The following is a 21,007-nucleotide window of genomic DNA, read 5'->3' on the forward strand; positions in this document are numbered from 1 at the left end:
GGCAACTGTGATGTGTTCGGGTATAGTCCACTCTTCCTGCCTAGCTGCAGAGCTGCCTTAAGGTTTTTCCAGTAGATGGATAGAGCCAGATAATATCTGTAGATCCAGGTGCTTCTTGTTGGAAAACATTTCTCTAGCGCCAGGGATCTTTTAGCAAAGTTGTTAGAGACAGACAGACAGACAAAACAGACAGAGAGACAGTGACAGAGAGAGACAGATACAGAGAGGAGGTTTCTTGGAAGTGAAACTTTGAATGGCTGAGCAGCAGTGTGGGAGCTGCTTCCACTTTGGCCTGTAAGCAGCTGAAAGTTGCTGAAATAGAGAACGCCTCACGCTGAGTTTCTCCTGCCGCTGGAAGGGAGAAGGCGCTGCAGAGAGGAGGGCCTGGCAAACGGCAGCAAGCTCTTGGTCAGGTTTGCAGACAATTGGAGAGCCCAAAGCAAAAGTGTGAAATAGAAAATAGAAAGAAAGTAGGGTGAAGGTTTGAAGAGAGCCATTTGGAGAGGAGTGGCTTTAGACAAGACCAACAGCAGTGTCCCTAGAAGGAGGCTGTAAAGATGCTGCAGCGTGGACTTCGAGTCTCACACCCTTGGTTGCCTCTTTTGTGCAGAGGGAACTCAGGTGGTTGTGAACCCTGATGCTAGACCCCAGCTCTGCTCGCCTCCTCCTCCTGCAATACAGCGCCTGAGGACTCACCCTCACTGCAGAGGCAGGGCTGTGGGGTCCCTGGAGAACCCTGTGTGTGCGGCCACCTTGGCAGTCACCTTAAGAATTTCTGGAAAACCTTCAACTAAATTTTTTATTTTTGTCTGCCGTGGTCCACCAGGGATATCATAACAAAATGCCACCATCTGAGCTCCTTAAACAATAGAAATACTGTTTTCCTCAGAGTCAGGGAGGTGGAAGCTCAAGACTAATGAATCAGCAGGGTTAGTTTTCTTAGCTTGTGGGTGGCTGGGTTCTCCAGATGTCCCCATGCGGTCATGTCCTGTCCTCATGTGTATCTATGTCCTAATCTCTTCTCTTACAAGACTGGTCACTCTGGATTAGCACTCACCCTAGAACCTTTAGAGTCTCTTTCTCCAAACTCAGTCGCAGTTTGAGATATCGGGGCTCAGAGCTGTTATCAGGGCTCAATAAAGGAAGGTAGGAATCTCACAATCAGCCCCAAACCAAGTGAATACTGTATCTCTGCCCTGGGAATGGCTGAGGTGGATCGATTCAACTTCTGTTTCTGTGTTTTCTTTCTTAGGAGATGGTGACCTTCCTGGATAAATTGGTAAGTCATTTTGTGGACCTGTTGTCTTTGGAGAATTCTGTTGGAGGCTGGGTAATTAAAGGGCGGGTGGATGGCTTGGAGCTGTTCCCTGCTGGACAGGTGGAACAGGGCAGGGGGAGGCATAGCTTCCGGCTGCAGGGGGGAACAAAAGGTGCAAAAGAGTGTTGAAGGATCATGTGGAGTTAGCTTGTTGGTTGTCCATTAAGTAGGGCGATACTGTTACTGGCATCCAGTCAGGGAGGAGATCCGTGAGTGTCGGGAAGAAAGTGGAGAATGCTGAGTTAGCTAATATGTTACAACTTCATCTCATCTGTCCTCTAAACTCCGTTGCCTTCCGGTGACATCACAGGCAGTGTCAGACTCAGTGATAATGAATGGAAACCCATCACCACAGTGACTGGCAGAGAACACACTGTGCTCCTGAGACTCCACTCTGTCCTTCTCTCCCCCTGCCCAGATTCAGCCTGGGGCATGGGGGGATAGTGCCAGGCCACTGATGTGGGGAGACAAAGCAGAGAGAAGCCAGGGTGGCAGGGTTGAGCTCATTAGTTGGCTGTGAGAGTCGGGAGAAGGCTGTGGGATGGCCACTTCTGCAGAGGCCCTGTGCAGACACGCAGAGGGGGATGTGGAAGCCTGGCCTCCTCATGCCCCTGGCCCTGTGGAACTGGGTTGGATGTGCATGTGAGGAAGACGTCCACTCCTGACTCTGTGGCCATCTTGCTGCAAGACCTTGAGCTGGCTGAGCTTGTCTCAGCCTGGAGAAAGAGGACTATGGCTGCAGGTCAGCAAGGGCAGGTGTCCTTGCTGGGACAAAGGGAAGAGGCCTGTGCCAGTCACAGGTGAGGTGGTTGTCTGTCTCTAAGGCAGAAGTCACAGTGTGTGAGCAAACAAGGTTCTGCTCACAGTGTCTGGGTCATGAAGCCCTGGAGGGCAGAGCCACGAAACACTCGCAGGAGATGTCTGATCCTGCTGTATGGTTGGAAGGGTGAGAATCGGGAAAAAACACACAAGGTTGGTAATTCCAGTAATAGCCTTTAGACAGCGGTGCCCCGGGCTTGGGGTAGCAGGGAGTAGCCAAGCTGCAGGAACTCACAGAGCTATTTAGGGTGGAGACTGGTGTAGACATTGTGAGACATTTGACAATACAGAGGAACGGAACATGAGCTCGATGTGGTGGCACAGGTCTATAATCCCAGCACTCTGGAAGGCTGAGGCAGAAAGATTGCAAATATGAACCCAGCCTGGGCAACTTGGTGACTTAGCAAGATCCTGTCTCAAAGATTAAAAAAAAAAAAAAGTTGGGGATGTAGCTTAGTGCACAGTCCCTAGGCTCAACCTCCAGTACTCCAGAACCACAGGAGCCTGGCTGCGCATTTGTAGCCTGGGTGTGGAAGGTCGCGAGAAGGTTCCAGGTCATGCATGTGTGCACCCAGCAGAGTTCCCAGTCAGGGAAGGTGAGCAATAGAGGCCATGCATCGTCAGCAGGGGCAGCAGCAGCGCCAGAACGGAAGAGGAGGTGGATGCATTTGAACGCCTGCATAACGAAGGGGGAGAGCTCCCCTGCAGAGTAAGAGTAGAATCCTAATGACTCAGAGGAAGAGGACCTTAGAGCAGGGAAAGGGCAGCCATACTTCTTTTCAGAGACAAGCAACAGGGGAGAATAGATTTGATTTGTGGGGGAAGGTAGAGTGAGTGAAGGAACTCAGGATCAGTGGCCTTAGTTTTCTAAGGAAATTGTAAGAGCTGGTGGTTCTCGAGGTGTGTGGGAGCCTGTGTGGGAATGGAAGCTTTAGGAGGTTGATGTCTCAGAGAAGCCAGGGTGGCAGAGGGGTTGACAGAAGAGGCCCTGCCTCTTCGCACACCATACTGGAAAGGCCCGGATGTCACATCCCGTCCCTGCTTGCTCCTCCTACAGGGCATCCCTCAGGCGGTGTTTATTGGCCATGACTGGGCAGGTGTTCTGGTGTGGAGCATGGCCCTCTTCTACCCTGAGAGAGTGAGGTGAGTGGGCCTCAGGCAACAGGTATTTGCCAAGACTGGATTTAAACTCACTGAAGAGTTGCTCCTCAGGGCTTTCTCCCCAGATGATTTCTTGAAATCAAAGTGGACATCTGAGAGGTAAACTCCTCTGCTCTCTGGTGCTCATTAGCTCATCCAAAAGGAGGCCTAATGAGCCTGTGAATTAGGAAGCAGCCTCTGTCCCAATTACAGGCAGTGGTACTCATAACCCTGGGTCCAAGTGGCGGTGGAGATACAGGAAAATAATGGCTGAGGGGAGAAACTAGGAAGGCCATTAAGGGGCATCAGAGACACAGAACAAAGTCCCAGAGACACAGAATCAAGTCCCAGGATAGAGTTCAGCCTTAGCCTAGGAATAAAATAGTGTGGCTTTCAGCTCTGCCCTGAAGTGGCTACGGACAGAACATTTCACCTCTTAGATCTTCATATACTCAGCCACGAGCAGCAGCAAGAGCTACACGTGGATATACATCCTGCAGGAACGTACAGCACGGCACCTTGTGGTCACCATCACCATTCAGAGTCATCCCTAGGGGGTCATGTCAGGGCCTCCAGGCGACAGGTGTTACACCCACAGTGGTCAGTCTTTGTGGACACACCCCATTTGAGCTGGTGAGCTGCAGGTACAGGCTGCCTGATCCCCTTCTTGGCAAGTTAGGGAAACATCAGGCTCAATAGCCTTTTGTGTTTCCCCAGCTAATCCAGTATTTTTTGTGTGGCTGAGATTCTAAGAACAGAACCAGCAGAGAGCGTTGTTCAGCCTTAGTTCCTGTGAGATTATGTCAACAATTGAAAGCAAGCAGGCTTCCCTAAAATACTCTTAAAAGTTTTGGCACTGTTGTTCTACTGACCCTCCTTCCCCCATCTCCACACCCTTCTCTCACTCTGACTGGAAATAAAGCTTGCACTGAAGAACTGGGTTCACCAGGAGATGATAGGCGTATTGCATGCCTTTTCAATGAATAAAAGGAAAGACAGCAGTAAGTGTATGATTTCTATCTTTAAGGAGGAAAAATGCTGTGTTGTTGACAATGAAAAAACATTTAACCCAGGCAAAGTGAATGCCTGAATGACATCAGATCCGGGTACCTCTGGTGCTCCGTTCCAGGTTGTCTCCATGTGGTGCTTCCTCCCCCTGGCCTGCCCCTGAGCCCTGGCAGTGGCTGCTCCTGCTGTCACAGAGTAGCCTTGTCACTGGCCTCCTGTTCCAGGGTCTTTCCTGGTGAGACACGCCTGCTGTATACAGGAACGTCTGCTACTTAAGAATGCCATTCACTGCACTGATCTTTACTTTTCTAGCCTGATGGTGAGTGGGCAAATTCACCTACCTTTGTGTAGTTTATGCCTTTGACTCCCCAGTTTGGCTTTCTACTGAGATAAACGATGGGCTTGTTCAATGCAGGCTATTCTCTTATTAGTCCAGAAGTGCATTTTTCATTCTTTGCCATCTTCCTAGAGATTCTGTTCCCAAAGGAGGCTGGGTAGCCTTTCCTGATTTTAATGCCATCAGCAACAGCATCTGTGTTCTATCATCTTATTCTATAATAGTAGTTTTTTAACTTACAGAATAAAGTATATGTCAAAGTGATTTAAAAACCCTGTTCCTCTCACTATGTGGCAAAGGCTGGAATTTCTTGACTTGGGATTTAGGTGATGCTGAAAGTAGGGTCACCATTGTAACATTAAAAGCCTACTGTCATCGATATAATTTATTTCATACCCTAGCCCTGCTGTTCAGTATGGCCGCCACCAGCCACGTGACCGCTGAACACTTGGGATGCAGCCCCCTGAACTGAGTTCACTGTGTGTGGAAAACACATGGCAGATATCATTGGCTTTGTGAAGAAAGAGAGAGAGGAAAGGAGGGATGGAGGGAGCAAGGGGAAAGGAAAGAAGAATGGCTGTGTAATATCCCATTAATGATTTTTAGTATTGATTACATTTTCATTATTAATATTACAGACCTGTTGAGTTAAATATTAAAGTTAATCTCACCTGTTTATTTTTACTTGTTTTACTGTGGCAAAGAAAAAGTTTTTAAATTAGATTTGTGACTTGTGTGATAGACAGGCAGGCAGGCAGGCTGTGTGGCACTCTCCAAGCCCCATCATTCCTTTCCCTGATTATTTCGTTGGCTCCAGTGACCCCACTCTTCCTATTCTGTACTCCCACATTCTCTTCTCCAAGTTGCTCCTGGCTAGGCGTGAGATATGGGATGCTTTAGAGACCAGCCAGCCTAACCACACACAGTCCTGTCGATGCTGTTTTAGCATTGCCTCAAATTCATGCCCCTGTTCTCCTATCGCTGTCGCGCTGCTTCCTATGGTGGCGGCCAGTGCTGCGGTGACTGCAGCTGCCCTCTGCTCCGAGTCTCGCTCTGCCCCTGTGTGCTCCATCACTGCTTGCTTCATCTTCCTGCCTGAAACTCTGGGCTACTCTGCATCTTCTCGGAAGCCCTCATGGCTTTCCTGGTTTCCTACAGCTTCAAGACAAGGCTGCAGGCTCTTGATGTCCAGGCTCCTTTCAGCTTCACATCTCTCAAGACACTCCTGTTAAATACTCAGCCTCTAATGACACTGTCCCTTTGCTCCCTCCGACAAAGCCATACGCGTTCCTTCCCTTTGAGAATCTGCTGATGCTCACCTGTGATGGCCCCCAAGTCTTGGGCTCCCCAGCTCCCTCCACCCTTGAAATTGAGTTCAAATGTTGTCTCATTCCCCGGGCCTCCCAGGATGCCACATCCAGATACTCTTTCTTGATCTCATCTGAACTCTCACGCTACTTCAAACAGCTCTGGTGGCTCGAGTCACAGCCATAACAAACTGGAGCCATGCATTTGCCTCTCATTAGTCTCTTCTTCTTAACTTCTCATCAGTTCCTTGGAGGAGAGGCACTGTTTTGTTTCTGTTATATTTTTCTCACCCCTGGTACATAACACGGAATTGCATTCTACACAGAAGAGAGACACAGCGAGTCAGTGAAAGACTCTATGAAAGACTGGGTAAGAAAGAAATGTATTGCTTGAAACTAGGGAGTCACACAAGTACCTTCATATTCTAATCTGTATTAGTACGGTGCATACAATATTTATGTTTCTTTACAAGTAGGTGAGAAATATTGTAGATGAGTAGATAATAAGGCGCCTGGGCTAGGGTCTTGTGCACGCAACTTTTATGCTCCACCCTTCAATGCTAACATCAAGAGCGTCTCTGGTTCTTACTGACTGTCTTCTCACAGGCTGCGCTTCGGTGTCTCTTGTTTTTGCAGGGCAGTGGCCAGCTTGAACACCCCCTTCATCCCAGCAAACCCCAAGGTGCACCCCATGGAGGCCATCAAAGCCAATCCAGCCTTTGATTACCAAATCTACTTCCAAGAGCCAGTAAGTGTGGCATGCAGAGAGCAATGAAGCTAGCACAGCAGCCCTTGTTTCCTTCCCTCTTCCTCCTGCTGGCTTGTCACTGTCCCATTTCCTGTAGTAGTAGTCCGAAATGATTTTACAGATGAGCTTGGACGCAGCTGGCTGCAGAGGTTCCCTACCGGTCACAGTGGTTCATGCTGGGGAGGCAGAGGGCAGGAGAGTAGTGGGTAGAGCTACGCTGGATTCTCCTGCTTCTTTGGAACCACAGAGTGGGAGCTGAGTGCTCACTTGGAGCTCCCCTTCTTCCTTTTCAGGGTGACAGGCTGTAGAAATCTACCTGTCTTCCTGGTGACAGTTCAGGACCTGTCACCAGCAAGCTGGCGTCTTTACCCCTGAAGACTGAGCTGTGTGGGTCTGGCACCTGAAGCCAAAGAATCTCACAGCAGGCCCCAAGTGGAAGCTTTCTAGGTACCAGCCACGTGCCAGCAAGATGCCTGTCAAAGATTAACTTCTAATTAGTTAATCTTATTAACTATAGCTGACACTATAATAGTGGGTCACTGCCACCTTTGGGGTTCACTGAGCCATGCAGCAGGAGTCAGCTGCTCAGGAAGAATAAAAGTTCTTCCTCAGCATGCTTCCTAAGGAGGAATCATGCAGCCAGGTCCCAGCTCCCTGGGACTGCAGAACGTTTTGTGACCGGAGCTGTCTCAGTTACTTTTCTCAGGAAAAAAATACCCAACATCCAGAATTAAGGAAGGAAAGGTTTATTTAGCTCACAGTTAGTGGAGGTTTCAGTCCATATTCAGCTGGCTGTAAGGCAGAGTGGCACATGGCATGGGCAGCAGTTCATGGCTGTGGAAAACAGCAAAGAGCAAAGAGAGGAGCAGTGGCTATGGCAGCGAGCAAGCCTCTCCCTTCCTTACGTTGCATCCAGATTATCTGCCCAGGGTCGGTGTGGCACTTACACCCATAATCCCCACATTGGGTCATGAATTAATCCCAAACTCTAGAAGCCACCCCAATGACTGCATGAGGCTTTGGGGGGACACCTCAACACAAACTATGATAGGAGCTCTGCTCACCCCAGAGGGCCCACTCCCCAAGCCTGGCCTTCCGCGCCCATCCCAACACTGCCTTCTCCACCGTGCTGTCCCCAAATAATCCTGCTCTTCTTGAGCCCACAGAGCTGGGGCTGTGTGCCCCTGAGCTAGCTAGAGGGCAGGGACCTGTCTTATTCTTGGCAGCATCTGTGGCTGGTGCTGGGGTGCAGCACAGTCTGAATATACAGTAGTTCCCAGAGAGGAGGATCGCAAAGCTACACCCACCAAGTGGTCCAGTGACCCGTGGTTCTGGTCTTTGCGCAGTTCGAGATGTCACGCTGTCTTGGCCCACATCTGGCTCCCCATGAGTGCCCAGGATCTGTGCCGTGGGGAGCACGTGGGAAGGAAAGGAGACATTTATCATGGCCCCTCTGTGAGATTCAGTTACGACAGCATCAGTGGTGGCCTTCTGCACTGTGATGAATGCCATAGTGAGACCCAACAGCAGGAGCACAGACCTTGCCCACGACTGATGCGAAGGCGAAGGCCTGGGCAGCCTGCATGTTGTCAGTCATGATTCTAACTTATGGAGTGCATCCCCCTTGCCCCAGGCAACTACAGTTCAGCTTGGGGATGCAGCTCAGGTGTTCAGAGGGACCTGCAGGTCATGGCCAGGGCTTTGTTCTTAGATCGTCCTTAGGAGAGCAAGAGGATCCCATAAGGACAATGAAAAAGTCGAAGAGAGCAGAGGGTAGGTAACAGTGCCCATCCCCATAGAAGTCTATCAGGCCAACAGTAGGAGTGGGATGAAGGTGAAGACTGGAAAGGAAGGATATGAGAGTGCTGGTACTCCAGCCTTGGCTCAGCTGACGCCCACAGACCCCACTTCACAGAGGGCAAGGCTGTATATGGTAGTACTTTGGTGATGAATGCTTCTCTTTCCAAACAATTCAGTGCACAAATGGAAGCATTCAACAGAATTCTGCTTCTCTTTGCAAATGCCGCATCAGGTGATAAACAGGAACTCGGCCATCTCCCCCAGAATCGTGGAATAAATTAAGTTCGTGAACTGAAGCGCCACTGTATTTGCACCCTGTAGAGCAGTGACAAATACCCTGCCTGCTAAGCTGGACAGAGCCCCTTTTTTCATGCTCCTGAGGCCCCAGTTAAAGGATGAGCGCAGGGTGCAGCACATCTGGTGTAGAGCCCCAGTACTGTCACTGTTTCCTGGCACCTACTCCTCCAGAGTCTCTGGGCTAGAGTCAGCTATTTTTTGTCTTTTTTTTTCTCCATGTTGTGAGTTTCTTATGCATACACCTCATATCTCATTCATATTTTTATTCTCACTGCCAAGGCAAGGTCGTATTAGGCTCCCAACAAAGGCTAGGTAGATGAGGAGCATGAAGAGAAAGGGGAGAATAGGAGATGACAACTTTGGTGGCTGTGCTTGTCTTCTTTCTTCTGTCCTTGTGTTGGCATCTGAGTGTCTGACAGAATAGTAGTTTCCTCCCATTTTGCAGAAAGATTGTTTTACCTACAGATGTGTCCCAGGTGGGTGTTGGTATTTGCTTTTTGCTGTCTCTGCAGTTTTCTGAGCTGACACTGCCCCGTAGGGCCTCTCTACACCTGTTCTGTGTCAGCTGCAGTCACCAGAGGCTGGCTGGTGTCTGCTAGGCAGCGCATGTGCTGGAAAAAGAGGTCCTTATAGGCTTCCAGAGCCCAGACTGATGGAGAGCAAAGGTGAAATGCAGTGTGGTTTGGAGGAGCCGGGGGAACCCAAGGCCCTCCACTTGTCTCCAGCTTCCAGATCCATGCATGGAGCAGCAAGGCCTCCCAGACCACAGCGCCTGGTCTCTCCTGAATTACTACAGCTGTGGCTGTCTCCTTTGGTTAAAACTCCTTCCTGTAGGGAGCCAGAGGAAGCTGCTATTTCCACTCAGTTCTTTTTGCTGCCTCCTCTATGCTGTAGGCCACCTGCCCAACTCCCCGCCAGTCCTTTAGGTCCTTGGAGCTTGTACTCATCTCCACGTACCCTCCAAAGAGTGGCATATTCTAGAAGGTGCAGGGGTATTTGTTGGATTTGTTAATGCATACCAAATCTTTGCCAGAAGGGCCTGTCAAAGTATTTCTGACATTTAAGTGTATTTTTAATGGTCCTCCCCTTGCCAGCATTTGCGGCATCTTCAGTTTGCAATAGACAGGTGTCTTCTGAATGTAAACTACAAAAAGATGAGAAAAAGGTTAGAAGGCAGAAAAGAAAATAGCATGCACACAGCACCAGGCCTTCCCCTCCCCTGAACCCCTTATTCCATTCATCCCATCATCGGGACCACTCTGTTGAAGCCAACCATGACCTCTAATAGGTCAAGCAATCGTATGTAATAGCACTCCCAGGAGGTAGGAAAACCGGGCCCATCAGCAGCATGCAGGATGTGTGTCCCAGCTCTTAAGCAATGAAAATTTGCTGCGTGACTTCAGGGGGATAACCTACTGACAGTCTGATGGTCTATAACAGTTTAGGCCCAACCCAAAGGACTCGGTGTAGGAGTTACCACAGTAACACTGCAATATCTGCAGCAACAGCTTTGGAATTATAGTGTTTGGCCTTTGGTAATCATGTCTCAACTTTCTGCTCTTCTTATCACCTCACAGCACCCAAACTATTCCTACATCTTCATCCTATCCCTAACCTACATGTCCAGGGCTCACTGTCAGCATCATGTCGTTTAATCTTTTTATGAACGTATATTTCCAAATGAGAATCAAGTGGCTGCCATGTGGATGCGGGGACACAGGCATGGCACTCCTTCTGTCAGGCATGTGGGGTTGGGGTTAGGGCTGGGGCTGGGGTCCTTCATTTTGCTTTCTCAACCGGTACAGGGAGTGGCAGAGGCTGAGCTGGAACAGAACCTGAGTCGGACTTTCAAATCCTTCTTCAGAGCCTCTGATGAGGTGAGGAGGTGGGTAGGTCATGGGAGGGAAAGAGGGGCCTGCTGTGAAGGATGAGGGTTCCTGGGATGCAGAAGGGCCTGAGAATTAGCAGCTTGTTCTTCTCCTCTTGATGGCTGTAGTCAGGATGATTAGGGTCCCCTCTCTGCTGTCACCCTGTTGGTGAAGAAAAGTTGCATCCTCACTGTCACCCGGGATCAGACCCTGGTGATACTAGTGATGCTCTGAAGCCATGTTACCATATTACCATTTCATCTGCATAGTTGACTTAATTGTGTCCCTTTCTTGGATGCCCAGATGAACTGATGTTGTGACTCCAAGTCCTGCCCCCTCCTGTCTTGTCCTAGTGCCCGTCCCTTCTGCTGTGCTGTAAACACCTGGCGCCTGCCTGGACTTTCTCTGGCTTTCTGGTTTCCTTCTGATCACCTTTGCACCTCTCTCATTCGTGTTGAGTTTAGTTGCTTCCTTCCTGGAGTGCTTCCTTTAATGGTTTTCCAGTAAAAGTGCTAGCTAGGGGTGCTGATCAGTAACTCTGATCCCAGTGTCATGGGAGGCTGACAGAGAAGGATTGCAAATTTGAGCCCAACCTAGGCAGTATATTGACTTAAAGAGAACCTGTCTCAAAAAAATAAAAGTAAAATATGGTTTGGGGATACAGCTCAGTGCAAAGGCCATGGGTTCAATCCTTAGTATACCTCCAGGATACCCCCACCACACACACACACAGAGTCTGTGGGTGGTAACGTCAGAATATTTTGTGCTGACAATAAATACATGAGAAAATGTTCAACATCACTGGCCATTCGAGAAATCCAAATTAAGACAACACTGAGATTCCATCTCACTCCAAAAAGAATGTCTACCATCAAGAAATCAAACAATAACAAATGCTGGTGAGGCTACATAGGAGAAAGGAGCCCTTCCTCACTGTAAGTAGGAGTGTGGACTGGTACAGCCACCATGGAAGTCAATATGGAGAGTTCTCAAAAAACTAAAATTAGAGGCTCCACTTGACCCAGCCCCTCTTAGCATCACCTTGAAAGAGGCACGAGATCGTATCACAGCCACGCATGCGTACCGAGCAGCAGTTTGTGGTAGATAAACTTTGAAAGCAGCCTATGTATCCGGCCATAGATGAATGGATAAAGAAAATGGGGTCCCCAAAGGGAGGATAATGGTAAGTCATTTGTAGGAAACTGGTTGCAGCTGGAGGCTATAGTATTAAGTGAAGGAGGTCAGACACACAAGCTTAAATATTGTGTGCTTTGTTTTAGATGAGAAACCCACTATATAAAGTGCAAAATAAAAAAGATCAGACAGACAGACAGACTAATTCAGCATGGCCAGGGTCTCTAAAAGTGCACTTTAATTTGGTATAATTGTCTTAAGTGTTTTATATGTTTTTTTGGCCTTTTAGTCTGGCTGTTGATTTGTGTTTATAATAATTAACTTAATAGAGATTTGATAGATAATTTGATCTGAGGCTGGAAAATTTTTTTAAACAAACAGGACTGGACAAGAAGGGGAAACATCCTGGGATGCACTGTGTCTGTACCGATTCCCCACAGTGAATGTCATCATCACGTAATGCAAACATGTGCTGGTGAAAAATTAGCGAAAGGAAAAAAAATTAAAAACCCAAATAAAAAGGTGGTTTTGGCCTGAAAACATATTTTTGCTTTTAATCTTCAAGAATGGTTTATCAGCGCATAGAATTTGCTTGTCATCACTTTTGAGAAGCCTGCCTCAAATGTACATTTTCATATTTAACTAATTGCTTTTACACATTTATCGCATAACCTGTGTAAGGGTCGCCTCGCCGCGAAAGAAGACCCCAAGAGTCAGTCTCTCATGCAAAGAACAAAGGGAATTTTATTAGCTGTGTGCACGCAGGGCAGTCTGAACACGCAGGAACAGAGCGCCCCCGAACTGACCGTGGGCCATGTTTTTAAGCCTGAAGACAAAGGGAGGAGGGGTTTTGCAAGCGGGGTTATAGAAGCAGATCGCATTGGTTAATTTTAGGGTAACCTCTAAAATAATTGGTGGGTTTTAGAATATGTCTAAAAAGGAGACTAGGAAGGGTCAGTTAAAGGATAACTATGAGCTGGCTTTGTGGTTTCGGTCTATTCTTTGGGGAGGGGGAAGTAACTGACCTTGTTTCACAAGAATGTCATCGGACCCAGTGGAGGTGATGTTTGCTCAAGCTGGGCCTGTGGTTTTACGGCCCAACCTAAGGTTTTAGGAATTTGGGTTACTTAACAAACCGGAGGGTGGGCTCTTTTGTTTAATTGCTAATTTTCCAAATTATTCGGACCCTACACCTGTGGGGTCTGTCCCTGCTTTGAAGTTTTTAACTACAAAAGACATTTTTATTCATGAAAGTTGTGTTTGGTACTTTTTCAAATCATTCCAATTAATTTTGATAGTCTTGTTAGCCTTATTTTCAGTTCCTTTATGTCTTTTTTTTTTCCTTTTATTTTAGAGAAGGGTTTACAGATTGTTCAGAATCTCACTACTAGATCAGACTTGTAGTGATCCACTTGTTTACAGCCTCCCAAGAGCTTGGATTACAGGTGTGCACCACCATGCTGTCTTTGTGTCTTCTTTGTAAAGAGATTTTTTTTTTTTTTTGTGGCTGGCTCAGCCCACCCTATGGGCGGGGCTGGTGCAGCATGTGGTGCTTGGAATCCAACCATGGTCCCTGCTCTTGCTAAGCTTGCCTAAGCAGGTGCTTTAGAACACTGAGCTATCTCGCCAGCTGTTGTATATTATGGGTCGGTGCCGAAAGAAAGGACGAGAAGACCTGATGAATGTAGCTTCAGAGGTCTCACTGAGATTAGTCTCTCTCCAAGTGAGCCCAGAGCCTCAGAAGCATCTCACATTTATTGAGGGGTAAAGGCAGACTAAGGAATGTGCATAATTACCTAAGTGAATACAAACTACTGTCTCTATTAACTTCCACCATTTGCCTAACAATAGGCTCACCCAAATGCTAGCTGATAACATCCCAAGCGAGGGATCAAAGGACAGGGCCCCTGCAGGAGAAGCTGTTATCTGCTGCCTTGGGTCCCAGCTTGCCGGGAATTTGCAAACAGACAGCAACCCTCCTTGGGCTCAGTCCAGTGTTCCCCGCTCTCTTGGGACATCAGACTTTTGTCTCAAATCTATATCTCTACAGCCAGCCCTCTTATGTCTTTAATCATTTTTCTTTCTCTCTTCCGTTTTTTTTTTAATGTGTTTTGTTCTGTTTTATTTTATTTTAACTTATTTTATTTTGGAGAGTCGTATTTTACTGATAACTGCATTTGCTGACTCTTGTTAAGGAACTGTGTGTGTGCATATGTGCATGTGTGTGTGCATGTGCACATGCGTGGGCATGTGCGTGTGCATATGTGCGTGTGTGTACACATGTGCATGTACATAGGCGTGTGTGTGTGTGTGTGTGTGTGTGTGTGTGTGTGTCTCAGGTCTTGTCTATAGCAGCCCTTCATCTTTCCCAGCCTGCTTCAGTTCGGACTGAGGCACTGACCGTCCTCAGCAGCTTAGCCTTTCTCTGGTGCGGCACATTGGTTGCGTTACCTGCCCAGGTTCGCTCCGCTGTTTGCATCACGTGTGGGGCTTTGCTGACCACACCGACAGTGTAAATTCAGACACAAGCATGGGTGAAGGCAGCTTAGTAAGCTGGACAAACTGTGAAGTTTTTGGAAAACTCTTCTTGGTTTCCTTTTGGCGGCAAGCTGAGAAGGGTGAATTCCCTTTACATCTCTTGCCATGAAGGGTGGATTTTTTCTCCTCTTCCCTTTAACTGAGCATGTAAAGCACTGGATTTACCATGGAGGGGCCAGGAGTATCTCATTCTTTACTTTTTAATTCAGATTTTATTGGTACACTTTTAATATACATAATGATGGCATGCATCATAGAGAATTTGCACCTGTACATGATAGAACTTGATTTTTTCCATTCTCCTTCCCTCCCTTCAACCCTCCCTTCCCTCCCCATTTACAAAAGCTTTGTTTCCATGTCTTCCTTCTTTTCTCATTTTTCTTTTACTTATGCCTTCTTTCCTCTCGCCCTCCCCCCTTCTTGTTTCCTCTCCCGTTTGTGTACTTTCTTCCTATTTCACAATGCCTGCTGTACTTACATCCTGGTCCTTACTCTCTCACACCAGAGAAACAATGCAGTGTTTACACACGTGTGTGTGCAGTGCATGTCACTTGAGAGTCTAGGGGCATGCATTTAGCTAGGAAGGTCTCGAGCTTATCCTTTATAGCTGAGTGGGACTCCGGTGGATAAAGAGCCACAGCTTCTTTAGCCATTCACCAGCTGCTGGGCGCTTGGGCTGTATCCAAGTTTTGGCTATTGCGGACTGTGCTACCATAAGCAAGGCTGGGTGTACATCACTGTCTGTGATGCTTTTAACTCTTTCAGGAAGGTACCCAGAAGGGGAATAGCTGGGTCAGCAGGGAATTCTAGCTGTAGTGTTCCGAGGACTCTCCACACTGATTTCCACAGTGGCGGCAGCACTTTGGCGAGTCCCATTCTTGATCCTTCACCCACTGTGGGCCTGAGGTCTCATCTCTTGGTCCAGTTGGCTGCTGAGCCCAAGACTTGGATCCATATTGAAGCCATCTCTGTCCAGAACTTTCCCAGTCAACACTCTTTGACCAGAGGAAGATTCCCTGGGGCCTTCGAGAGCCTGTAAGAGAGTGGTCCCCACTTAACCAGAGTTTCACTTTCCATGGCTTCAGTTATTCTCGGCCAACAATGGCCCATAGATATTAAATGCAAAATTCCAGAAAATAATAGTTTTATATCCTGTCCCATTCTAGGTAAGTGTAATGAAATCTCACAGTGACCCCTTGGGATATAAATCACCTCCTGTCTCTTACATTTTGAGAGAGAAAGAGAGGCCACATTCACATAGTTTTTATTATAGTATTGTTATAATTACCCTGTTTTATCATTAGCTATTAGTAATCTCTTTCTGGGCTTCATTTATGAAGCAAACTTTATCATAGATGTATAGGCACATACCATAAATGTGTAAAAGAAGCACATAGCATACAGTGTTTGGTTCAGCCCAGTCCACCATGGGCTTTTGTCCCAAGGGGTCTCAGAACAAGTCCCTCTCTGGGATAGTCTGCATGAGCCGTGGCAGCCTGTATGGCATGTGCTGGGGTTTTATTGTAACCGGGCTGCAGAAGACCTGTTTCAGGACACTTGTTTTGCTTCTTTGACATCCTTTCTAACCCTTTTCTTCCCACAGGGTTTTCTCACTGTGCATAAAGTCACTGAAATGGGTAAGAAACCATGTGGCCCAGATTCCTTTGCTGTAGGGAGCTGCGGAGCAGGTTCCTAGGCAGACAGAGCCTGGGGCGCTCTGCGATCCTGTGGGGAGGAGCAGTTCCATCTGTGCTGTTGAAGACCCGAGCCCGGGCTGGAGAAGGAACCCCGGGTCACCCTGAGAGTGGGGGGGCACCAATGGGCTGGCCCCACCCAGGCCTCCTCTTTCATTACCTGCTGCCCCTGGGTCCCCATGCCCCCCACACCAGGAGGGACTTGCCTGTCCTCCCAAGGGGCTGGACCAAAGTGAGCGGCTGGAGTGGAGCCTGGATCAGAGCCTTGTTTCCACAGAACCTTATTTTTGCCCCAACACTGCACCCTTGCCATTATCCTCTTGTATTTTATTAATAGTGATGATCGCTGCCACTGCTTTGAGCAGCTGCTGTTGGCATGAGGCCCTGAACCCTGCCCCTCTTTGGTAGATTATTTACAATTCTCATACCATGTCTAATATGTCATCTGATATGTGATCTCCATACTGCAAAACAGGTCTCAGAGGGTTGCCTCACCTGGGAGGGTGGAGCTAGGGTTAAACTCCTGTGACTCTAGAGCCATCCAATCCAAGGATGCCTCCTTTGTCCCTCCATTGCTGTATGTTTCCCACACCTGCTCCTTAGCGTATTCACTGCTGGGCCAGTCCATCTCCACTGCATTCTGAGCATGCTCCTGGGAGGCAGCAGCTGGGATTGCAGGCCCACGGGAGGCTGACCTCAGGGAGCCCACGGTCTCAAAGGAAGGCAGAGCAGCAGCAATGGGGTGAAAATAGCAGTTAGGGTGCACTCAGAACTGGGGTGCTGAGGCTCATAGTGTGCACAAGTGCCAGCCTGTCCCAGGAGACACTGGTCACTTCCCCTGTACCATCAGGCATGAAGTCTACAGGGGCTGGCTCCTGCACCTTGGGTAGGACGGCGGGAAGCTGGGACCATCTGGGTGCCAGAACTAACACCCTGACTGTCTCCCAGAAATGACACCATCACCCTGCAGTTGCCAGCTACCAAGTGGCCCTCAGGGGGCCCATCAGGAGAACCCAAAGTGGAGTCTGCAGTAGCACCCCAGTGCCTAAGCCTCGGGTTCTTCCTGGCCACAAGACAGCATGGAAAGGGTCCATATCTAAGGGACATAGCTGCTGGAAGAGGTTTAGTCTGAGGGAGCATGGGAGGTGGGGTCAACCTGGGCTGGAACAGAGTCATCCTGTATCTGAGCCCAGCGAAAGCGCCTGCCTGAGCACAGGGGTGATGGGTGGCTCTTTGCAGGAGGGCTCTTTGTGAAGACCCCAGAGGACCCCAGCCTCAGCAAGATGATCACTGAGGAGGAGATTGAGTTCTACGTGCAGCAGTTCAAGAAGTCTGGCTTCAGGTAATCTGAGGACTGTGCCCCTGACACGGAGGCCAGGTGGCTGGTGGAGCAGGATCCCTAAAGCCCCCTGCCCTACGGTCACTTGTGGGCCCAGCTGTGCTCTGGGGCCGCCGGCGCTGGGTGGCTCACCGCCCTCTGGGGCTCAGCTGACTGCAGTAGCCTAGCTTGCTCTTCCTTATGCCTGAGCCTCGTGCGGGGCAGAGTTCCAGTCTTCTGAGAATACCATGATAGTTCCATCTTCAGAGACACACAGAAGTCCGTAGGCGTAACGCGCTGTCAGTTCAGGACCCTTGCACAGCCTGCTGGTGCTCCTTCTCAGTGCATTCGGGGGAGCCGAGCTAACCCACACCCCCATGCTCAGCAGCCTCCCGCAACCCAGCACAGCCCTCCAAGGACAGTCCTGGGAGCCTCTCAGGCTGCCCTCTGTCTCTGCCCTTAGTATGGGCACTGACCCCGTGGCACGGGGCCTGGATACTCTTCTCAGAGCCTTCAGAGGGCTGCTCCCCTGGGAGGACAGGTTCTGGCCTGAGGGTCCCTGTGGGGACTGCAACAGTCAGAGCTTCCCCATGTGTGCTCCGATCCACTCCTAGAGGGCCCCTGAACTGGTACCGCAACATGGAAAGGAACTGGAAGTGGAGCTGCAGAGGCACTGGACGGAAGGTAAGTGCAGCCCTGCCCCTGCACAGCACTGGATCAGAGCTGCGCCGCCTCCTGCTTCCTTTCCCCCCGGGAGCTGGTTACCTGTGGGCTCCCCTCCTGTGAGTGAACACACCAGTGATGCGCCGGGCAGCGAGCTGGACCTCCCTGGAGCGAGTCCTAGGCCCAGAGCTCATGACACCGCAGTTTAAAGCAGACAGTGAGGTCAGCCACAGTGATGCTGGACGAGGCACTGGACCACTCTGAGCCCTACTGGCTACTCTGCGGAAAGGAAATGGCAAGAACGGTGCTTCCCGCCATGACAAGTGGGTGCCATGTGGTGTTAAGAACAGGTACTTGGCACGGCGTACTTGTACCACCAATTTATTTCATTATCACCATCTCAGTCTGTGACTGACAAAGCTTACCCAACGGTGGTGCACAGACCAGGGCTCTCAGGCACAGAAAGAAACAAAGGCCCTGGGGAGGTGACCCCGGTAGCATAGGCTGGGAAGCCCCCTCCTCCACCGCCCTCTGACGGTTCTTCCTCACTCCTTTCCCACCTCCCCTCATGCTCCCTGACCAGATTACATTTTGCTTGGAATGTTCTAGAACTTACAGAATCCCACAGCAGTGAGTCAGGATTAGTCTCAGCCACAAGGTCACCTTGGAGCTTCCCGAGGCTCTGCAGGAGGGTTGCATTGAGAAGCTGGTCGTTCTGTGCTTGTAGGTGAAACATGGGGCAAGTTCCCAGCCGGGCCCTGGGAGGCAGCTTGGACACGACAGGAATGGTAGCAAGAGAACAGAGTGAAAACAGAGGCTTCCTTGGCATCCAGCACCCCTCAGCCAGCAGGCCGAAGTGATGCCATCTCTGTGGGCTTCATTGTCACCGGCTAACCACCGTGGCTGTCCCTTTTGCTCTCTAGACTTTTGGTCACCATGTTGAAGACACAAGGAATATTGACCTGTGTCCTCTTACTGGGTACCACAGAATCAGTTCCACGAGCATCGGTCACAGAGCACCCAGACCCCATGCTCTGACACACTCGTGTGATGCTGGTCACTGAGTAGCTAAACCCACGACCCTGTAAATCTCTGGGGCTAAGTGTGACTCCCTGCTCTGCTCACAGGAGCATGAGAGTGCTACTCGTGTGTGGCAGGTAGGGCAGAGGGCACAGGCGTGGAGTGCAGCTGCTCCTATGGCTCATCCCCCACCAGATCCTGATCCCGGCCCTGATGGTGACAGCGGAGAAAGATGTCGTACTTGTTCCTGAGATGACCAAGCACATGGAGGACTGGGTGAGGGAACAGCCCTGCCTGAGGTCAAGAGTGCATTCTGGGAGAGGTCACAGGTGTCCAGCAGGAGGCAGCAGCAGAGAATGGGTCTGTTGGCTGAAGCCCTGCTCCCAGGAGGACTGGTTACTGGCATCACCATTCCCTGACTGCCGTTCCCTCATCATGGCTGATATAGTCTCTCCTTCTCCCCTTGTTCCTTTCCTAAATGGTGCAGGGCTCACTAGGGGTGCTCTGTGGGTGTAGAGAGCAAGGGGTCCCCTCCCCGTGGGCCTCCATGCCATCACACTCGCCTGAAGCCAGAGATACTTGCACTGTGCTGCTTACCTTACCTGCATGGGCTTTTCTTCCAGATCCCTCACCTGAAAAGGGGACATGTTAAGAACTGCGGACACTGGACACAAATGGAGAAGTAAGGAGACTGAGGTCCTGGGTGGGGTCCGGACTCCCTGTGTGCTCTTCCTGAACAGAAGCTGCGCAGTCTTCATGCTGCCGACTTTGGCTTCCAGTGGGTCGGTGGCCTCAGTGTGAGCTGCCCTTTGTCTCCTCCCAGGCCGGCTGAGGTGAATCAGATCCTCATTGATTGGCTGGCTGCTGAAGTCAGGAACTCAGCCCTCTACTCGAAGATTTAGCCTGTGGCCAGCCTAAGTCCTCCAAGGAACTTGGCCTGGTCATCCAAGGAAGCCGTGGTGTCCAGAGGTGGTGTCACACACATCTCTTAGAACCAGCACTTTGATCTGAGGGGGTTGCCAAAAAAATGATTTTCTCTAAGTGAAGCCAATCAAGTTTGCAAATTTTAGATGCAGGAGAAAGCACACTGAGGGCTGGTGGCAATGTGACAGCAGAAAGAGGCTAGAGGAGAGGGCGGGATGGGATTCGATGGCCAGCGTCCTGTGGGGACCCAACGAGGTGATCTCGGGTGATTTCTTTTTGACAGCTCATAGTTCTGCGGGAAAATCTGCAGTTCTTTTATAACATCTCAGCTGGGAATAGGATCATTTAATCAATAAAGCTAAGACAGATGTGTTTCTGTGTCTTAGCCACCTTCTGGTCACTAGGACTTAATACCCAACTGCAGCAACTCAAACACAGGTTTATTTTGGCTTGGTTTGTAGAGCTTTCAGTCTGTAGCCCTCTGGCTCCAGGGCAAGGCAGCATGGCAGAAAGATGTGGTGGAAGAGGAGCTGACCAGGGCATGGGGGGTCGGAAGCAGACAATCCAGGAAGGCCCCAGGACACAGATAAACCTTCCCAGACACGCCCCGGTGACCTTTCTCTTCCTGACAGACCCTGCCTCTGGACAGCAAGTCAGCTATGAGCCCCACACTCTGGCCACCTTCCAAAGCCCTGCTAGGAGTACCTCAGGCTCTTGAGGGCATGTCCATAGAACAGCACCCTGCTCTTTGCATTGTGGAGAAGGTAGAGTGGGCACTGTTGGAAGGAGGCCTTACATCAGAATATACAGACATCTTCCCCCTGCTCTCAGGCTTTGCTGTGAGCTCCAGGTGCCTTGGGAGCCAGGCCAGCACTGTCTGAGAGCCTGCAGAAAGAGGCAGCAGTCTGCAGCAGTGAGCTCCAGCAACCTGTGCCCCTCTCCCTGGTTCCTAGCGGGTACCACTGCAGACCTGGCACACTTGCACCATGCTAATGAGTCTGAGGGGTTTAGATCTCATTTAAGCATAATTTGTCATGACAAGAAGTATGTATTTAGAAGACCAGAATGACAGGC

At 49.7% G+C, this 21,007-nt stretch overlaps 1 protein-coding gene across 1 annotated transcript in view; it reads left to right on the forward strand.

Moving 5' to 3' along the window:
• Ephx2 (epoxide hydrolase 2) overlaps positions 1–20,305 on the forward strand; it is a 37,674-nt gene extending 17,369 nt beyond the window's left edge. Inside the window, 10 exon segments of the mRNA XM_023714696.1 lie at positions 1,212–1,279; positions 3,195–3,280; positions 6,566–6,677; positions 10,580–10,651; positions 15,918–15,951; positions 17,248–17,350; positions 17,941–18,010; positions 19,205–19,285; positions 19,633–19,691; positions 19,833–20,305. Coding sequence (XP_023570464.1) covers positions 1,212–1,279; positions 3,195–3,280; positions 6,566–6,677; positions 10,580–10,651; positions 15,918–15,951; positions 17,248–17,350; positions 17,941–18,010; positions 19,205–19,285; positions 19,633–19,691; positions 19,833–19,911 — 764 coding nt within the window. The 3' untranslated portion in view covers positions 19,912–20,305.
• The last annotated feature ends 702 nt before the right edge of the window (positions 20,306–21,007 follow it).

This window comes from Octodon degus, unplaced genomic scaffold (genome assembly GCF_000260255.1).
Source record: "Octodon degus isolate 3935 unplaced genomic scaffold, OctDeg1.0 scaffold00036, whole genome shotgun sequence".
NCBI classification, from domain to species: domain Eukaryota; kingdom Metazoa; phylum Chordata; class Mammalia; order Rodentia; family Octodontidae; genus Octodon; species Octodon degus.